The sequence below is a fragment of the Caretta caretta genome, chromosome 1 (genome assembly GCF_965140235.1).
Source record: "Caretta caretta isolate rCarCar2 chromosome 1, rCarCar1.hap1, whole genome shotgun sequence".
Classification (NCBI taxonomy): Eukaryota; Metazoa; Chordata; order Testudines; family Cheloniidae; genus Caretta; species Caretta caretta.
In genome coordinates, this window is record NC_134206.1 from 217,583,396 (window position 1) to 217,600,123 (window position 16,728).

Below are 16,728 nucleotides of genomic sequence, written 5' to 3' on the forward strand. Positions count from 1 at the left end.
TTTTTATGTTTAAGATACGCAAGGATTTCACTGTTAAGCCAAGCTGGTCGCCTGCCATATTTACTATTCTTTCGACACATCGGGATGGTTTGTCCTGTAACCTCAACAGGGATTCCTTGAAATACAGCCAGCTCTCCTGGACTCCTTTCCCCTTCATGTTAGTCCCCCAGGGGATCCTACCCATCTGTTCTCTGAGGGAGTCGAAGTGTGCTTTCCTGAAGTCCAGGGTCCGTATCCTGCTGATTACCATTCTTCCCTGTGTCAGGATCCTGAACTCAACCAACTCATGGTCACTGCCTCCCAGATTCCCATCCACTTTTGCTTCCCCTACTAATTCTTCCCGGTTTGTGAGCAGCAGGTCAAGAAAAGCTCCCCCCCTAGTTGGCTCCTCTAGCACTTGCACTAGGAAATTGTCCCCTATGCTTTCCAAAAACTTCCTGGATTGTCTATGCACCGCTGTATTGCTCTCCCAGCAGATATCAGGAAAATTAAAGTCACAGGAAAGTGTGGGCCCCTTAATGAATGAGGGAGGCAACCTAAATGGGTCACCCTGCCCCAGAACTCCCCCGATAGGTCAAATATCCTCTCGGGGGTGGTCCCCAGCAGCTGAAACCCATTCTGATTGGTAGAGAGCAGTGGGCGGAGTTGTTAGAGGGCATCACACGACCCACTTCTGGATGGGTCAACCCTCCCTGGAACTCCCCTTGATTGGTCAAATCACCTCTTGGAGGAGTCCTACCAGGGCAAAAACCATTCTGATTGGTAGAGGGCAGTGGGAGGAGTTCTTAGAGGGGTCACATGACAGACCTGGCTCCTGGTCATCTGTCCAGATTGACCCCGGAGGTAATACCCCATAAGCAGGACTTTTGGTGACAGGTGGGCGGGACTTAAGGGTAAAGGGGCGGGGTTAATGTTTGATTGACGGTAGACCCCTTATACCACTTTGGTGCAATTTCCTTTTTGTCATTACTGTTTGTTTAAGTAGTGGGAGGGGAGAGTGAGGGGGAATGGAAGGATTGGGGCACAGAATTTCTTAAAAATAAGGAGACAGAAGGAAGGGGAAGAGGCACATAAACACCTCCCCTGCCAAGTGTTTTTCCGGAATCACAACAGAACAGAGTCTCAAGGAGGGATTCAAAGGAGGATCAGGTGTTGGTTCCAGAGATTTTCTCAGGGAGTTTTCTCCATATAGATAGGGCAGCAGGGGAGAAAATGCAAAGGTAAAAAGTTAAAGACGTTTCCCTTAATCCAAGTATTTGTAACAATTCTCTTGAGGAAGAGCAGGAGGTAGGTGTGGTGCCAGCCAGTCATTATTCTGTGCTATTCCCTTGCCTTGTGTCTGTTCCTTGAATTGTCTGTGTCCCATGAATCAAGTAAGCTTGTTTCCAAGGAGCCCTCCTGCTGCTGATAGCACTGATGGGCATGGTGTGTGCAGGACCTCCTGCTACTGCAAGAGAGGGTCATGGCCTACTCAGGAAGCCCTATGCTCTGCCTCTACCACTAAGAATCATGGTCTAGACAGGAAACCCCAAGGCCAGGGTGAAAGTAACATTAAGCACTTACCAGTACAGGGGCCTGACTCTGGGCCCCTGGAAAGGACGGGGCCTTGGGCAGAAGGGGCGGGGCTGGGAGTCAGCCTCCCCCAGCCAGCCCATCCGCGCTCCCTGGCCTGTGCTGCCCGGGGCTCCGTCGGTGATTTCAATTTTAAATTGCTGGCCCCGGGGCAGCTGCCCCTTTTGTGCCCCTCATTGGCAGCCTGGGTGGGGGGGCAATGATGTTAAAGCGCTGCCATGGCAGCACTTTAACATCATCTGTGTACGGGCTGCTACCGGCAGCCAATTTTTACTGGTATGTTGTACCGGCCCACTTTCACCCCTGCCCCAAAGCCTATTAGTGGAAGAACTGTCAATATTTCAGATGCTGCTGAGTAATTATTCTTCTATAAAGCTGAACTGAGCAACACAACCTGGTTCTAGTGAGTTGCCCTTGTCTGTAATTGGACATGTCCTATACTGGGAATTGGTCTTGTAATGATCACCTTTGGCACAAGAGATTTCTTTCCTAGTTTATAAAATAACCAGCCTCTAATGTCTCTCAGTTCATGTTTAATATGATATAGAATCTATCAGGGCGAGAAACAGCATGGCTACAGTTTGTGCAGAACTTTTCCTTCCGGCTCCGGAGATTGGGGGTTACCCGATGATCTGAGGCTGTGGTAAACCTGACATCAGGAGGGGGCTCATCACTCATATATGGTGATATTTGTTGCTTTCGAGTTTTATTGGATGTTTTAGCTGCATAAAGTCACAGATAAAACCACTGATAATAACTAAAAAGGCAGATGGGTTTGCTATTGGTTCCTTCCCGCAGCTGATGCCAGTCTCTGAATCTATATATTTCCCTTCCCCTGCTTTGTTGTCACTTGTCAGATACAGAGGAGTCCTGGCAGGTGTTTAGGGGCAGCCAGTGCAGTGAGTGGGGGGACAGCAAGTCAGGCTGGCAATGAAGGGACATCTCTCCACTCTGGTGCTGTGGCTTCTTCTCCTCACAATTCATGACATTGCAGGTAAGTCTCCTTAGTGTTTCACCAGGGGAGCTGGGTTAACTGGAACGAGGGTGGTAACTTTTACTGTCAACTTTTTACCATCGGTACCTGGCTTGGACGTTATGACTTTTCCTTTTGGGATTAGACCTTGCCACTGTTATCAAAATGTTTGTAACCTTGAGATTGGACTATTCAAATGACCCTAATGTGGGGCTGTACCTTAGAACCATTCAGAGAACGGAGCTGGTGCAAATAGCAGCGACTCACTGATCAGCACATCTTGCTGGGAGCATGTTACAGCCGTGCTGGAGGGTCTGCACTAGCTGCCCATCTCTCGGTGGAGGTTAAGGTGTTGGTGATGATTTATAAAGTCCTGAATGGTCTGGGACCAGCCTCCCTGAGAGATCACCTCTCTCCCCGTGACGTACTGCCACAGCTCTGGTTAGCGGGGGCACCTAAGCTGGTTCCCCCTTTTTATAAAGGAGAGGGGTGGCTGGCAGGGTGCTGTCTGTGAGGCCTCCAGGACTTTGAAACTTGTTGTCCCCTTTGGGCCAAAATAGCCCAAATCTGGTGACCTTCTGGGCACACTGCAACAGACACTTGTTTGGGGGTGCAGGTGGGAAGGACCCAGGCCGTGCGTCACATAATGAGAAAAGGGTGGGAAGAAGTTTCTGTGCGTGTCTGTCTGGCTGAGTTCCGGTTGAAATGGTCACTTCATGCTGCAGGGATTTGAGTGTTATCCATACCGTCCGCATGCCTAGAGCCTTGGCTGGGCATCGCTTTAGTAATTTTAATCCCAATAAATACATCCATAATTTGGGATCCAACAGAAATGTCTGTTTGGTCCAGAATCCAACAGGGCCAAGAATCCAAGGGCCAAGTCCTGGCTCCTCACTCCCCCATTCACTCACTGAAGCCAGAAGAAGTTTTGCAATTTTGAAGTGAGCAGGATTTATCCAAATAAATCCAGAGCTGATTCCTCCCACACAAATGTGTGCGTTTGTGTGTGTTGGGGTGCAGTGTGCAATGCCCTGTGCCCTTGGGGGTACTGGAAGCTCTGCCAGCAGGAAGATTTATCCTGCAGGAGCCCTGCTTCCCTCCCCCAGGTTTTCTGCTGGAGCAGAGAAGCTTTGAATCCTCGCTGGAATCTAGAGAAGCCCGACCGGCACAAGCTGCATGGCAGAGGTGCTGCATCAGGGCCTCTCACGGCTACATTGGTTTCATTCCCTCAAGGCCGCCCCTGCCCAGTTTCAGGGCTGCTCTCATTCCTCCAGCACAGAGGGGGCTGCAGGCTCCTTGCTACACAGTGTCCCAGCTCCAGGAAGATTTAACAGCAATGCGGGAGGGGGGAGCAGATCATGAGGTACATCAGAATGTGCTGGTGCGTCTTAGGGAGTGAATCTGGCCCAAAGACTCCAAAACTGATCAGCAATAGGATTCAAATTGAATGTGGGACCCAGATATGATTCAAATAATACAGTGATTGGAACCTGCTGGGCTGGTGTTAGCAGCACAAGAATGATCCATGTGTCTGGCAGGGCAGTGAACTGCTCAGCAGTAGCTGGTTCATGGGAACCCGATGTGCTGCTGCGCCAGCCTGAGAAACTGACCCTGACCTTGATAATCAGCAAGATCGGTTTAAATTGTTGTCTTTGAGAAAAACCTGCCCTGATGTATATTTCACAGACAGCTCAGTAACTGTGCGGTGAGTAGGGGGCTGGAACCCAGAAAATCCTGACAAAACCAACCATCTAGCAGGTGACTTGGAGTTTATATTTCAGATTCCCAAGAAGTTCCTATATAATGTGCGGGGATTAGAGCCCATGACACAGCGGTACATGACCAGAAAGCATGGAATTCTGGGGTGACTTCTGCTGATCAGACTGACATTGCAGGGGACGGACAATTATTACCACGCGAGGGATGAATTGCTGCACGATTGTGGGATGGTGTCATATAGTGATGCCAAGCACATGTTCAGCTCAGTGTATTTCTGTTGGATTTATGAGCAAATGTGCATCATCCCCTGAATATTTTTTATTTTCTATGGGAAATTTGACTGCTTCACATGATGCAGCCACAGTGACATGGGGAGCATAAAATACTCTCCAGCTATTTGTGGGATAACGTCCTATAGTGATGCCAAGCACATGCTCAGCTCAATGTATTTTTATTTGATTGCTGAGGAAATGTGCATCATCTCTTTTATATTTTTTTATTTTCTATTGGAAATCTGAGTTTACTTCACATGACACAGACACAGTGATGTGGGGGAGTTCACAACAAAGGGGATATCACCATATAGCTACTCTTCCGTTTCCCTCAGTGCCCCAATTCTCCTCCTTGAGCTCTAAGAAGAGGCCAGGTCAATCTTTGCCAGAAGATCATGTTTCACAATTATTGACCTCTTTACATTGTGCAGGAAAACTAATTTGTAAAATTCAGTGGGGTTCAGGCCAACAAATGAGAATATATCAGGGATGGGCCAAAGCTGCAGGTTTCACTCCCAAACCCAGATCTGAACTTCCCCAATGTTCAGAGTGCTGGGTGGGGTCATTATTCCAAGTTGGGTCACAGAAGTGGAGCCAGCATATGAGAGGTGCAGTTTGTAAAAGTGATTGTTATCCTGAAAGGTGCTGATGGCTGCCATTGGGGAGTCTTCGATCCTAAGACAATCACAGACCTCATGAAAGCCAATGGCAGGGCGAGAACTCTCTTTTAAGCTCAACAGACAGAGCAATCAAGATCCTTTATGTAGTAAAAACAGCTGCAGACAGTGGGGGCTACTGCCAAAGGCACTGGGCACATGGGCAGGGCAGAGCTAAGCCAGGGATTTCCATTGTTGCCAATGCAGGGGCTAGGATACTGGTCTCAGACTCTGTCTGGTGGGGGGAGAAGCCAGTAGGAGTTGTGACCGGGATCTTGGAAGCAGAAAAGAAACAAAGCCAGTTGGAGCTCACTAGAGGGGCAGGCTGGGGGATTTCTGAGCAAGGAAACTGCTGGCTGTTCTTAGTTTCTACTGGGTGCAGGGAAACAGAACTGTGTGTGCACTTAGCTAGAGCAGTGTTGCAGCCTTGGGCCCTGCCACAAGTGAATATCACGGCGTTAACTCCATTGAAAAAAAGCCCCTATTTTTCTCAGTGCAGACCAGGCCCCATGGGTTCCCTGTGGGATTGCACTGAAGTGAGCTGTACCTGAATAAAAGCCCCTGTGGATTGCAGCAAAGTGAGTGTTTTGTATTTCCTTGGCATTAAAGGAGCAGGATGGTCTGGCCACGTACTGGTGTGAACTGCACTGTTCTCTGAGCTCCAGGGAGGCTCCTTAAACATAGTATCCCCAGCTCAGCCATCCACAGCTGCAACCAGCCTGTTCCAGGGCTCACACTGGAACTCTGCATGTAGCCGTAACTCCTGGGCATTGTAACGATGCCCATACTTGCTCCCAGTCTGAGGGACAGTCCTGGCTCTTCACACCCTGTCCTGTGGACCAGTTCTCCCAGCCAATATCCCAGGATTGTGTGGCAGGCAGTGGCCCCTCCTCACATTCCCTGTTAACTGCCTCCCTCCCAGCAGCCAGCTTTGCCTCTCCACAACCCCCAGAAATGCAAACAGCTGTAGAGACAACTGGGGGCAGGGGTGGAGCTCAGAGCTACTGGGAGAAAAGCCAGTGTCAGGGAGTGGGGGCAGAGTCTGCTTCTCATATGGGGAAGGAGCAGCCTGTATATGCAGGGCGGAGAGGCCAGATAGAAAGGGGAGAAGAGAGGGGGGAAGAGCCCAGGGGAGGCGGGTGGGAAGAGACCAGTGGAAGAGGGAAATGTGTGGGGAGGTGGGGAGAGGAAAGTCCTGTGGGGAGCATAAGGCTCTAATGACAAGCTCCACAGAACAAAAATTACGAGGTTATAAAAACCATCCAGTCATGTTACTCAGTATGTCTTTGGACTGCAGAACCCCCCTCTACTCCTCTGCCAGCGTGGGGGTGAGAACTGCAGACTGAAAAGTCACCATTTAATGCACCCAGATTGCACAACTCCCCCTGGCTGCTCAGCTGGAGTCTGCGCTTACCCTCCCCTCACCCCTGAGATGGGAACTGCCGGCCATTGCCCAGCACTGCCTTCGCTCTGCCTCCTGGTTCAGTTCCTCTGACAGACGAAGGGCTGACTGGGAAATAGCTTGACAGCCACTGAGCTAATTCATGCAGCGTGGTTCACACTTGCACACAGAACTTCTGTTACTGTTCAGGGGCGAGTTACAGATATTGGAGACCTTCACATTGACATCAACCATTCACATCCGCTATAATGTCACCGTAACAGGGCAGGGTTGATTTAGCCATTTGCAAACAGCAACACTTCCCAGGCTTCCCCCACCCCACCCCTGCAACTTCTCTGCCTGAGGCGGGAAAGCACTGCCCCCATTCTAGAGCCCCCTCCCCTTCTCTCCTTTGCTCCTGCCCCTCACACTCCTGATCCCATCCCCTGCCTACTCCAGACTCCATTCCCCTCCCCAATACTCCCTCCTGTCCCCCTGCTTCAGAACCCCTCCCCTCCCTCCTGTCTACCAGCACCAGACTCCCCACACTCCATCCCGATTCCTCCATCCTCCCCAATTCTCCCTCATCTCCCCCTGCTCCAGGCCACCTCCCCTCCCTCCCATCCTCTGCTCCGCACCCCTCCCCTCCTCACCCTCTTGCTGCACTGCTTCAGAGTCCCTCCCTCCTGTCTTACACATGATCACCGCTCCCCACCCCTACCTCCTTCTTCCCCCCTTTTTAGAACCCCTCTTCTCCCCATGCCTCCTTCTGCCCCCTCTCTGCTCTCTCCCCTCCCCCTCTCTCCCTCCTGCCCAATTCCTCACCCCCTCCTCACTTCTCACTCCTGTCCCCCACTCCAGACCCCTCCTCTTTCCACCTCTCCATGCAGACCCGTTTCTCTAAACCCCCTTCTCCTCCCTCCTGCCCCCTGCTCAGTAACCACTCCAGCCCTATGCTCCCTGCTCTCCCATCCAGACCACCCTGTGCTCCATCTCCCCTGCTCCCTCCTGCCCCAATTTCAGATCCCTGTCCCCTCCCTTCCGACTTTCTCTCCTGCCTCCCTGTTACCCCACTGCAGACCATCTCCCCACCATCTCGCTGGCTTCAGCCCCAGTGACAGTCACAGGAGATGGTGCCATTTGGAATAAGGGAAACTCCATGAGTTGGCGCCTTCCATCGTGTTCTCACGAGACAGGTAAAAACTCCCCAAACCACCAGAGTGGGGATAAAATGGGGAGAGCTGCAGCAGTGACAGCCCTGAGTGCGAGGCCCTGAGACGTGAGAAGGTGGCGCCATGAGGCAGCTCTGGGCATGTCCCATTCTCCTGGTTCTGGGCGCGGATCCCTTCCTGTCGAGCACAGACTCTGCTGTGATAATGCTGAGGAGGGGGCTCCCTGCTGCTCTGACCCTACTCTGTGTCTCTCTTTGAAGGTGCCGACGAACTGAGGCTGGTGGATGGAGGCAGCCCCTGTGCCGGGAGAGTGGAGGTTAAACACCAGGAGCAGTGGGGGACGGTGTGTGATGATGGCTGGGACATGATAGATGCTGGGGTTGTCTGTAAGCAGTTGGAATGTGGAGCTGCTGTCAGTGTCCATCGTAATGCTCATTTTGGAGCAGGATCTGGACAAATTTGGTTGGATAACATTGCCTGTCGTGGTACCGAGTCTGCTCTCTGGCATTGCAGGAACAGGGGATGGGGAGTGAATTATTGTGATCACACAGAGGATGCTGGAGTGACCTGTTCAGGTAAGAATCAGCCAACTCTGTCCTGAAAGACAAATCCCCTGAGAGAAAAGGGCTGGAACCCACAACGTGTTGTGTGCCTGTGACCCTAAGGAGAAATGAACAAAAAGCAGAGCAAGTCCTGTAATTATTATTATTACTGAACTGCAATTATTACTGTTCATGTCACTGGGCACCGTGGAGCCCCATGTGTGACTGTGAAGCATTTTCATTATCTCATTTCCAGTTGGTTCAGTGCCACATCGTTCCTTTCCCTTTCCCTCTGAATGGGTCTAAAAATGCAGATAGGAGAGAAAATGGAAAAGGAAAATGTCACGTAGGGTCCTAAGTCATTGAGGCACTTTCGAAAATGTTACACTCATGCTAAAATGCAGACCCAGACACCCAACTGCAGAGGTACAGAGGCTGGGGCATCTATGTAGCCCCTTCGCCACCCTCATAGGGTGACCAAGGAATGGGCAGATTCTCCCAGCTTGGCCAGAATTAGATTTTGCCGAAAGCACTCCCCCGTCTGCTCTGTTACTTCTCACATTTTGGACCAACCAGTAACAGAAAATTTCACAATCTCTGATACCCTGTAAATGGAGAGTAGAATAGAGAGCTCAGCCAAAAATATACCTCAATCCTACACAGCACAGGAATATCATATTATCGCATTTGTTGTAACTGAATAGTTAACATTACAGCTACAGACCCATTATAAATTTTATTTTTAAGTTCTCTCTTCTTAACATTTAGTAGGAATAATATCTTCCCCTGAAATAGCACAAGGAAAAGTAGAATATTTCCTATAGTTCCAAAAGTTTTAGCAGCTCCCCTTGGCGATGGGAGCTCAGGGCAGGGTTTAATCTCAACCCTTTCCCGGATTTTGAGTGTTTCAGTGAGAAACTTCAACATTCACTTCACATGGTTAGCGGGTGGGGGTGTGGGGTGTGTGTATGTGTCACCCTTCTGCCAGGTGGAGCCAGCAGCAACCAGGGCTTGGTTCAATATCCAGGGGTTCCTTTTCAACTATATGACACAGAACCAGTTTGAGCCCCCACCCAGTAATCTGTAAAATTACACACCGCCCATGGGTGCCTTAGAGAGGCAAAACTTCCCCACTCGCAAGAAGAGTCTGCGTGTAGAAAAGAAAACTTTTAATGAAAGGAGGAAAATCAGCTGACATTCATTAGGGAAAATGCTGCAAGCAGGATTCATAAACATAAAACTGTGAGCAGGGCACCCACCCCAGCATGTGTGGGGCAGCGCCTTCCACCTTATCTTCTTGAGTTCCACAACCAAAAATTCCTTTTCTCTGCCCCCTCATCACACCCCAGTCACAGTGGTTGTCCTTGGTCAGTGAAGACCCAGAGTTCAGACATGCATCTGTGAAAATTCACCTTCTAGCCAGGGAAAAAGGCACCTTGCTCGCTCTGCCATCTAAGCACTTGTTCTGGCTAGTTAGCTCACTAGCCACTGTTCCTCTCTGCTAGACATCTGGTTTCCCTACTATCACCCGTGCATATCAGTCTTCTGAGAATCCACCCAAATCCTAGTCATTGTCAGCTCTTAGTAAAGCAGGCTGGGCAGAAATAGTACCCTCCTCCCCTCAAGTGTTTTCAGCTCTAAGCAGTACTTAACATAGTAGAGAACTTCTAATAGAACCTCTTGAGCTCCATTTTTGAACAATGAGAAGAAAGAGATTAAACCAGACCAAGAACCCTCAGGAAGAATCCACACCTTCTGACTAACACACCCCTCTTAGATTCACAGAGGTCTAGCATTCAAGTCCCTGACTTAAAAAGTTCTTTTCAACTGAGGGTGACCCCCTCATTTGGGACAGGTTAAGCACAGTTCTGCTCCCCTTTACTCATACAGTAAAGACAACAACACTGATAACAACATTTTGCTACCCCTGCATTCAGTACTAAGGTGATTTGTAACCCAACACTCGCCAAGTTGATCACTTTGAGCAACACGGCTCTATCTGCTGATATCTAGGCAGAGGAGGTATGTTCATGTAAATACAGTTTTTCCCAAACTCTCCTCCTCCCAGCAGCTGTCAGGGGAGAACTCATTCAGACCCTGCTTACAGCTGCCATTTCCTTGTATTTTTAAACAATAAAAAGATGGGTTGGGCAGGAACTTTACAAAAATGAGCTCCATTGTCAGGACTTTGAAACTGCAGAAAACAGATCGACCTTCACCAATGTAAAACCCCTAACCTGGAAATAACAATGGCACAATGCCTTGTGCTGCCCACCGACCAAGTGCTTAGTAGGGAGTTTCTCTTTTCTCAATCTCACTAGAAGGAGAGCGCTGTATACTAACAAAGGGGCTATCAGAACAAAAGTTCTGTCTGTGTATCTTTTTGTAAAATTACACTTGTGTTTCAGCTGGAGCTGCATGTTTGCAGTGGGAATAGAGTTCAGCTTTTTAACAGGGCCCTTGAAGGGCCAAGCTCCTGCATGTTTTGTACCCCTAATCTCTGGCTCCTTGTTTTGAAGGTCAATTTGTCTTAGTCCTTTGGGCAAAGAAACTTAGGTTCTCTCTCTCCACCAGGTCCTAGTCCATAGTCCTGCATGTCTCAACCCCTGAATAGGGGAGGCCTCCCAGCAGAGAGTCTAAATCCCCTGTCCTGGGCTACTTCCTATTCCTGTTCTTCTTGTTTGGAGCCTGGCCCCTCTAGTTCTATTCGCTGGGTGGCTTGCATCCCATAGCGCCTTCTTGTGGATCTTGGGTGGTATCATGCTGCAGTCTCAGGCTCCTTCAGAGGGAGAAGCTGTAAGTTTGGTGACCCAGTTAGCTTCAGGGACCCAGTTACCTCAGTTTCTGGAGGCTCCTAGGTCTCCTCCACAGTCCCCCTTGGCTGGGGAGACAGTGATTACTCCCTGGTGGCTACCCCAGCTGGCAGGCTAGTGAGCCTTCCCCTCAGGTAGGGAGGCGGATAGCTCCTGCCTCTTCGCCAGTCAGCCCTCAACTGAGCCAGGCTCTCTCCTTTTCTCCCCCCAGGCCTGGCATTGGCTACATGTACAGCGGAGTGGAGCTAGCTGGGCCCAAAGGTTCCCTTTAACCCCTGCCGTGCTGGCAGGGTAGTTCCACGGGGGCTTATATAGTCTTTCTCTTGTGGTTGGAAACCACCTTGTCCTCCTGTGTAAAATCCCCTGCACAAGATGGAGTTTGCAGACACCTGGGCAAGTCACATCTATGAATGATTCAGCTTTTTGCAGGCCGACGCCATTGTTTACATGTTAGTTTGAATGTTCCCAGGAAAGCTCAGATGTGGATTGGTGTCTCCCAAAGTCCATTGTCAGTTAAGTGTTTCTTGATTGGGCACTTACTGAGAATAGTCCTTTCTCCAGAAGCCGACCAAATGCTTCACTGAGGCAACTTAGAATCAAATAATTACATAGCCAATATTCATAACTTCGAATACAAAAATGATACACACATTCAGGCAGCATAATCATAACCAGCAAACTACAACCTTCCCCTAGACAATGATCCATTAGGTCACAGTTCATGTCAATAACGTCACAACTGTAATGTGAGTTTGCTTTGTACAGACTGAGTAGAAACAGAATAAAGGACTCAAGATTGGGTGCATTCAGAATTATGCCAGAAATAACCAGTCATCTGTTGACAAACTGCCCTGTGCACTAGATATCACTGAGAACAAACTCATACGGGAGCTGTGATGGTTCTGCACCAAGCGATTTTTGAGAGATGCTGACCTGACAGAACACTAGAAAACTTTCCCAAAAGTGACAGTCGTCTTCTGATATGCAGTGTTGCTGTAGACGTGTTAGTCCCAGGATATTAGAGAGACAAGGTGGGTGAGGTAATATCTTTTATTGGACCAGTTTCTGTTGGAGAGAGAGAAACTTTTGATGTGACAGAGAAGAGCTGTGTGTAAGCTGAGAAGCTTGTCTCTTTCACCAACAGGAGAGGGTCCAATAAAAGCTATTACCTCAGCCATTTTGTCTCTCTCAACCCCTTCTCGTCCAGTTTCACTTTTCGTTTCTGGTTGGATTAATACCAAACTTTGCCAAAACATTCTCCTCTGCCAAGGTCCTTGCCTCAGTCAGTGCACGGGCTGGACGGTGACAAGGGAGTGAAGCAGGGATGCACAGTGACAGAGGCTGTTGTCTGTAGGCCCACAGCCTCATTGGTTGCAGCATTGGCGATCCCTCCATTCCGGGATGATCTCTACCACAGATTTACATCTGGGTCCTTTACTCAGGAGTCCGATCCTGGAATTATAGATCTGCCCACAGTAGGTACAGATGTTTCCTGACGGGTCAGCTGCCTGTTGGGAGAAAGTTCTTTTTCTTTCCTTCCTTCCCTCTCTCTTTTCAACTTTGAGGGCAGGGCACTTCTCCTCAAAGCAGGCCACTGCCTGTTGGAGGATGTGGCATCACTGAGATCGGTTGGTTGCTTGCTCCTCCCAGCTCGTGATGAGTTTTCTTGAGATACGCTTTCAGTGTGTCTTTGTAGGGTTTCCTCTGACTACCACGGGATCTCTGACCATTGGTGAGCTGAGAGCAGAGGGCTTGTTTTGGGAGGAGAGAGTCTGGCATCCGCACACAATGTCCAGCCCAGCGGAGTTGGTGAGTGAGGATCATTGCTTCAATGCTGGTGACATTCGCTTCAATGAGGATGCTGGTGTTAGTGCAGTGATCTTCCCACTTGATGCAAAGGATCTTCCAGAGGCATCGTGGGTGTTACCTCTCCAGACTCTTGAGGTGCTGTCGATAGGTCACCCAGGTTTTGCGTCTATAAAGGAGTGTAGGAATAACAATTGTCTCATAGACCTGGATCTTGGTTTCCTCCCGTAGGTCACGGTCTGCGAAAACGCGCCAGAGCAGTTTCCCAAATGAAGCAGTTGCTCACTGGATCCTGTGCTGGATCTCACTGTCCATTTTTGCATTTTGAGAAAGTTGGCTACCGAGGTAACAGAAGTCCTCAACTCTCTCCAAAGTCTGTCCCTCGATGGTGATTTGTGGTGGCTCATGTGCAAGGCCTTAAGCAGGCTGATGGAGCACTTTAGCTTTCTTGATATGGAGCGAGAGTCATAGGCTTCGGTAAGTTTGTGCAAAAAAATCCAGTGTGGACTGAAAGTTATTCTCAGTGTGCGTGACGATGACACAGTCATCAGCGTTTTGAAGATCAGTCATGCACACCCTGAGGACTTTAGACTTTGAGCAGAAATGTCAAAGATTAATGAACAGCCCATCCATTCTGTATTGAATGTCAACTCCAGTGGGGAGGAGGTCTTTATCAAGGACCAAAATGACTGCTAAATACATGGAGAACAGGGTTGCGGCAATAAAACTTCCTTGCTTAACCACAGTTTTGACGATGAAAGGATCCATCTCCAGGCCAGAGAACGGTGACAGTCATCTCATCATGAAGAAGCCTTAGGCCCTTAATAGATTTTGGAGGGCAGCCAAATCTGGCCAGCACCTTCCACTGGGCTTCATGATTGACAGAATCAAAGGCCTTTGTCAAATCAATGAGAGCCAGGTACAGGTCCTGATTTTACTCCCGAGACTTTTCCTGGATTTGGTGGGCAAGGAAGGTCATATTGGTTGTCCAGCAGGATGGTCTGAAACTGCACTGAGATTCCGGCAATATTTCCTCAGCAAGGGGAAGTAATCGGTTTAAGAGGATATGGGCAAGAATTTTCCCTGCTGCAGATTGCAAGTCAATGCCACGATAATTTCCACACTCCAATTTATCTCCTTTCTTAAAGATTGTAACAATGTTGGCATTTCTCAAGTCTTCCAGAATCTTCTCATTACACCAAATTTGAAGAAAAATGAATCTCCCGACAACATAGTTCTGAGGATCATTGGAGCACCCAAGCCCCTTGACCGCAAGAAGGTGACAGTCCCTGAAGAGGGGCTGCACAGTGGCAAGATGTGTAACCAATAAAATTATGCTGAAATTGTGCTCCTGGCTGCTGTGGGCCAGAGTGACACCAGTCACTAGAACGGAGATGAGGGAGACTGTATCCACCTATTGGGCCCTATTGGGCAGTGTGAGGAGGAAGCTACCTGAACTGAATGCAGACCAGGGTAGCAGGGGAAAGTAGATGAGGATAAGGATGCAGGGGGACTATTCTGAGCCTGGAGGCAGGTGGATGGAGAGAAAGTGGGACTGGGAGAGAAAGCAGGAGATGGGGACTGGCTGGGCAAGGAGCCTGGGACTGGGAGGAGGGGGAAAGAGACTAGGACTGGCTAGGCAGGGCAATTAGGACAGGAAGTGGGTGGGGAGAGACTGTGATGTGCTGAGCAAGGAGCTGGGGGAGACTGGGACTGACTGGGGGAGGAGTCTGGGACTGGGAACCAATGGGGAGGAACTGGAGATGGGTGAGGAAACAAACCAGATGACGAAGCAGGGTGTCAGGGGAGTCTAAGACTAACTGGGTGACGAGACTGGAATAAGCAACCAGAGTGGGCTATGGGAGACTGAGAGCAGACCTCCATGAACATTAACTGCGTGGCAAGCTGGGGTGTAAATCTACCCTGCACTGTCCTGCCATGCATCGAGTGTCCGTGTGGATGGTGTGGCTGCGCACTGAGTCCTTGTCTACACTACAGCTTAAGTTGATGTAAGTTACATCGCTCAGGGGTGTGAAAACAACCCCCCCCCCAACAATGTAACTTACGTCGACTTAAAGCAGTGTCTGCATCGCACTATGTCAGCGGGAGACGCTCTCCCACCAGCAGAGCTTCTGCCTCTCGATGAGGTGGACTAATTGTGTAGACAGAAGAGTGCTTGCCCATCGACGTAATGTGTCTTCACCAGACGCGTTAAATCATCTCCACTGAGTCTGCAGCAGGCTAATGCGGGGTAAATTTACACCCCAGTTTCACACAAGCTAAGTGTGTGTAGAGAGAAACCCTGAGACAGGAAGAGGCATCCAGGGAGGGGAGCTGGGGTTTGGGGCAGACAGGACAACCCAAGGCAGGGATAAGTGTGAGAAACAGATCAGCTGAGGACCCCAGAGGGGAAGGACAGCACAGAGAATAGTGGGAAACTGGGACTAGGCTGGGGAAGCCAGAGGTGAAGTTCAGGCTTGGCTTGTCCAGGAGCCTGGGCCTGGGGATGAGAAGCTTGAGGAGTGGAGACTGGCACTGGGTAGACAAGAAGAACGGGACTGGGACACAGAGCAAAGGATGGAGAAGAGACAGGACCGATACAGGGACTGCTCGGAGGGGATGGGGCAGAAGGGGTTAGGCTTCGGGGAACAGGGGTAGACGGGTCTGTCACTACCAGAACACACACCTCTCCAGAGCCTGGAATGGAACCAGGATCCCTGAGTTTTGCCATTCCCCTGCTGTCAGCAAATATCTGTCAAACCCTTCAACAAAATTTTCTGATCCCGCTCTAGTGCTGGTCCACAAAGAGGATGACAACCTACTACTACTGTCAGTTACGCTGTTAGCTCAAGTGGCATTGGTTTCTGTGGTGGATCTAAAGGTTCCAACCCTGCTGATGACCCATGTGGGTGTCACAGGGTTGCCATCTTTTTCATGGCTGGTAACCAGATCCTTGAGGCTCTACCCCCTGCCCTACCTCTTCCTCCCAAGGCAACGCCCTCTTCCCCCAAGGTCCCGCTCCTGCTCCACCTCTTTCCTCAAGGCCCCGCCCCTTCTCTGCCTCTTCCCCTCAAGGCTCTGCCCTCATCGCTCACTCCCCCTCTCCCCTCGTCACTCGCTGGATCGTCTCAAGCAGCCAGCCTGCAGGTACGAAGCCGCCCTGGCTGAGCAGGGGCTGGCACAGATTAATGACCCGGTTCCCCCCCCCACCCCCCCACCTGGAAACCAGATTTTTGGTTCAGGTGTCATTTAGGTCCCTTTTCGACTGGACTTTCCAGTAGAAAACCAGGCACCTGGCAACCCTAAATGACACCAGGACACAGAAGGTAAAAAACGGACTGTCCGGGTAAAACTGAGACGGGTGGCATCCGGAAGGTGGCAGCATGATTCCGCATCTTGGAACTTCTGTTTTTTCATTTTGCTTTTTTAAAAACCTAGGAAGTTATCCACAAAACATTACTTTTAAGGAACGTTAAGTTTGCAAAGTTGAGCTGTAAAAAATAACGAAATGGCAGAATTAAAGTTGTCTTTGTAACTTTATTTTGGCCCACTTGTACATCTGCGTTAAGATACCGTCTTTAATTACAGGATAAGAAGCTATTTTCTCCATGAGACCCCTGCCTCATTCAGTGCACAGGACAGACAGCATGGGCATAGTTTGGGAGGGTGCAGGGGGGCATTGGCAGAGGAAAGGCATGGGGGGGACATGTGGGGTCGGTGCAGGGAACGGGGGTGGGAGGGGTGGAGCCACTTCTCCTGAGGCGGAGAGTAGCTGCTCCGGGTTGTCGCTCTGCAGCTGTGCATGGCTGCCTGGCTCCTAGT

The 16,728-nt window shown here is 49.9% G+C and overlaps 1 protein-coding gene across 1 annotated transcript in view; it reads left to right on the plus strand.

The window, feature by feature from the left end:
- Positions 1–2,440: 2,440 nt before the first annotated feature.
- LOC125629832 (antigen WC1.1-like) overlaps positions 2,441–16,728 on the plus strand; it is a 40,583-nt gene continuing 26,295 nt past the window's right edge. The window contains 2 exon segments of the mRNA XM_075120375.1: positions 2,441–2,566; positions 8,006–8,320. Of these exon segments, the coding sequence (XP_074976476.1) occupies positions 2,503–2,566; positions 8,006–8,320 (379 nt within the window). The 5' untranslated portion in view covers positions 2,441–2,502.